Here is a 3348-nt window from a genome sequence, read left to right on the forward strand (position 1 = left end):
CACAACCGTCCTATCTATCTATATTATATAATTAACAAAACTCAATCGAAGAGGTAATATTTGGAATTTTGCATTAAATTAACAAAACCTTTTTTTGTTTTTCTTTTTTTCTTTCTTTCCTTTTGTGGAGGCTCAACTAATGATTTTTCCTTCTGGGAGAAAGAACAAAAGTCAAAGATAATATTCATTTAGGTTTCTTGGGGATCCAGTTCAAAGCATCTACTCCAAGTTATACACTTAAGAACTTGTGTGTTGTTTGTTAGAGAGAAGAGAAGTGAGAAGCATGGCGTTGAAAGTATATGTTGATCGGATGTCTCAACCATCTCGTGCTGTTCTCATCTTCTGCAAGTAACTAACTAACCATCTACATCTTTCTCATTAGTTATTTACAACTATTCAATCCATTAGTTATGTTTTTTTTTTTTTGCAAATTGACTTAGGGTTTCATTTACTTGTTTCATTAATATTACTTCAGTTTTGGTAAATTGATGTTGGTTTAGGTGAATTCAGTGGATATTGTAGCTGATATTTGTTTAATTAATGTTATGTTTTTTTTATGTAATTTGAAGGATAAATGGGATAGATTTTGAGGAAATCCTAGTAGATGTCTTGAAAAACAAGCAATTCTCCCCCGAATACAAAGGTTTTGCTCCCATTTTTATATATCGAATCATTCATGCTCATTCAGATTAGGGGTTTGCGAGGTGCGTCTTGGGCTAAAACCGAACCGAAAACCAAAGTTTCGGTCTTTTTTGTTTTATGTTCCGGTTTTGCTAATCGGGCTAGTGATTTTCGGCCCAAAGAAACTTGACCCTTGATATTTTGAAATTGAGCTTAATATTATTTAGAAAAGTAAATAAGTAATATAATTTTGGTCATTTTGACCTAGAATATTAGGAGCTAATAGAAATACTTACATTTAAAATATTTAATCTCATCCAAATCGACAAAACATAGCTGATTAATGTTAAAATAAAACAAATATCCAAGGTTATAAAACATAAACGATTCAAAATCGATTTTTTCGGTGTGGTTCAGTTGTTTCACAAAACACAAAACCGAACCAAAATCAATATTTCAGTTTTTACTAAAGTTCAAAACCGAACCGTTGGTTTTTAATTTGGTTTGGTTTTTTCAGTTTTGTGCACACCCCTAATTTAGATGGCATATTTTGCTTTATATTAACACATAAGTATGTTCACTAATCTTGTTTTATGCAGAAATTAATCCCATGTGCCAAGTTCCCGCAATCGTTGATGGACGATTTAAGCTGTTCGAGAGGTTATATCGTTCTCTCTTTCTTTATGGTTTCTTTTATTTTTCTTTACATTAAGTAAACATATCGTTTTAATTTGCAGTCACGCAATTCTTATCTACTTATCGTGTGCATTTCCTGGAGTGGCTAGTCACTGGTGAGTCAGTTGTCGTTTTTCATGTCAGCATACAAATTCTTAACTAACAAAAACAGTATTTTCATTTTCATAGGTATCCTAGTGATCTGTTCAAAAGATCCAAGATTCACTCGGTTTTAGACTGGCATCATTCCAACTTGCGTCGTGGCACAGGTAACAGTTATATTACAAATTTCCCATTTCATTTGTGAAATATTTTTCAATTTTTTAAATGATTTAGTACCTTTTGCTCTCAGTCGGGCTTGTTTTCAACTCCATCCTTGCACCACTAAATGGACTCCCTTCAAACCCACAGGCAGCCAAGGAAGGTGAGAAGCTACTCGTGAAATCCTTAGGTAAATTAGAAGATTATTGGTTAAAAGATGGACGGTTTTTGGTTGGAAGCTTACAGCCATCAATAGCTGATATCAGCTTAGTATGTGAAATCATGCAACTTGAGGTAATAACATTTCGTTATATATCAAGTTCTCAAAATGTTTTGATCAAGGTCTCTTGTTTCTGCATCTATTTGGTTAATTATTGAGACGCAACATTTCACGTGCTTCAGTTTCTGAGTGAGGAGGATCATGATCGGATATTAAGGCCGTATAAGAAAGTTGTTAAGTGGATGGAAGATACAAAGAAGGCGACTGCACCTCATTTTGATGAAGTTCACAGGGTTCTATTTAAAGCCCAGAAAAGAATTCGAGAGCGGATGGCAACAGAATCTGTTAAAAACAAAGTGAAGTCGAAGTTGTGAGGTCACATGCTAAGTTCCGAAAAGTATTGTTTTTACTCAAAAGACCAAAGTCAGTTAAATGTTTGTATGATTCAGCAATTAATGTTGCTTTATGTTCTGTGTTAAGCTTTCCTTATCAATAATACGTGTAATCATCAGTTTGACCATACTTTATAAATGAGTTTTGTTTATACCAGGCGAAACAGACGGGTCGGGTAGGCTGGGTACGGGTCAGAAATGGGTTTGGGTTATGTCGTGATGTCTTCCTAATTTTAAGCTTACCTAACCCACCACCACTAAAACTAGATGACAACCCGCCGCTTTGCAGCGAAATAGTGACCTGAATTTAGTCGGTATTGTTACGAATATGGTCGGCATCGATTAAGCTCTTTACGGTAGTGACAAAAAAAAATAGTAATTAGTAAACACCCAACGTATTTATATTGACGTGTATTCGGTTGGTAAAACCCGATAATTGCGGCTGCGAGTTGACGCGAATTTGGTTGGTATCATTATGTTTGTGATGCTACTAAACTCAAAATAAATTCGTGAACGCTCAAACACCAAAAAATATCACATTAGGAATTTATTTATTTGTTTTTAAATAAAAACCCTGCTTGTGACGGGTGCGGGTCAATGTGAATTTAGTCGTGCTATCAACAAATTTGTGACAGTAAAGGAACCAACCCAACAGACATGAACTCGATCAGTAATTGTTAAATTCGTGATGGTACATGATTTAAACCCAATGGTAAATTAAATAAAAAAGAAAGAAGATAAAATAATAAAATAAAAACGTGAATCCAATTGATATATGTAATTTCGTTACGAAACTAGAACTAAATCCAGCAAATGTGAATTAGGTCGGTATCTTTTAGATTTATGGTGATACTGAAACAACACATCGGATTTGTGACGACACTGAAACAACACAACGATAAATCAAATAAAAAAGAAAACCCGATACAAAATTAAAAAATATAAAAACCAAATAATTAAAAAAAATAAACCTAGATAATTTAATACGTAAAAGAGAAGGAAATCATATCTTTTATTTAAGAAGTTGAAGATTAATGTAATTGGCCTTCTGGTTCAATGACATGAAGATGATGGCTAAGACTTGAGATTCCTGAGGTATCAGGTTCAAAACCTGACTTAAAAATGTTTTCTTATAGTGGATAGTGGGGGGTTTTCTCCTTGATAGTATTCACGGATGAG

The 3348-nt window shown here is 33.8% G+C and overlaps 1 protein-coding gene across 1 annotated transcript; it reads left to right on the forward strand.

Moving 5' to 3' along the window:
• Positions 1 to 209: 209 nt before the first annotated feature.
• On the forward strand, positions 210 to 2172 carry LOC143550890 (glutathione S-transferase T1-like). The gene is made up of 7 exons (XM_077041450.1): positions 210 to 348; positions 570 to 643; positions 1221 to 1281; positions 1359 to 1412; positions 1486 to 1565; positions 1649 to 1851; positions 1960 to 2172. Exons 1-7 carry the CDS (start codon positions 284 to 286, stop codon positions 2149 to 2151), a joined length of 729 nt encoding a protein of 242 aa, XP_076897565.1. The 5' UTR covers positions 210 to 283; the 3' UTR covers positions 2152 to 2172.
• Positions 2173 to 3348: the final 1176 nt, after the last annotated feature.

Source organism: Bidens hawaiensis, unplaced genomic scaffold (assembly GCF_021521415.1).
Source record: "Bidens hawaiensis isolate Kalapana, Puna unplaced genomic scaffold, B.hawaiensis_p1.1 tig00016197_1, whole genome shotgun sequence".
NCBI classification, from domain to species: Eukaryota; Viridiplantae; Streptophyta; class Magnoliopsida; order Asterales; family Asteraceae; genus Bidens; species Bidens hawaiensis.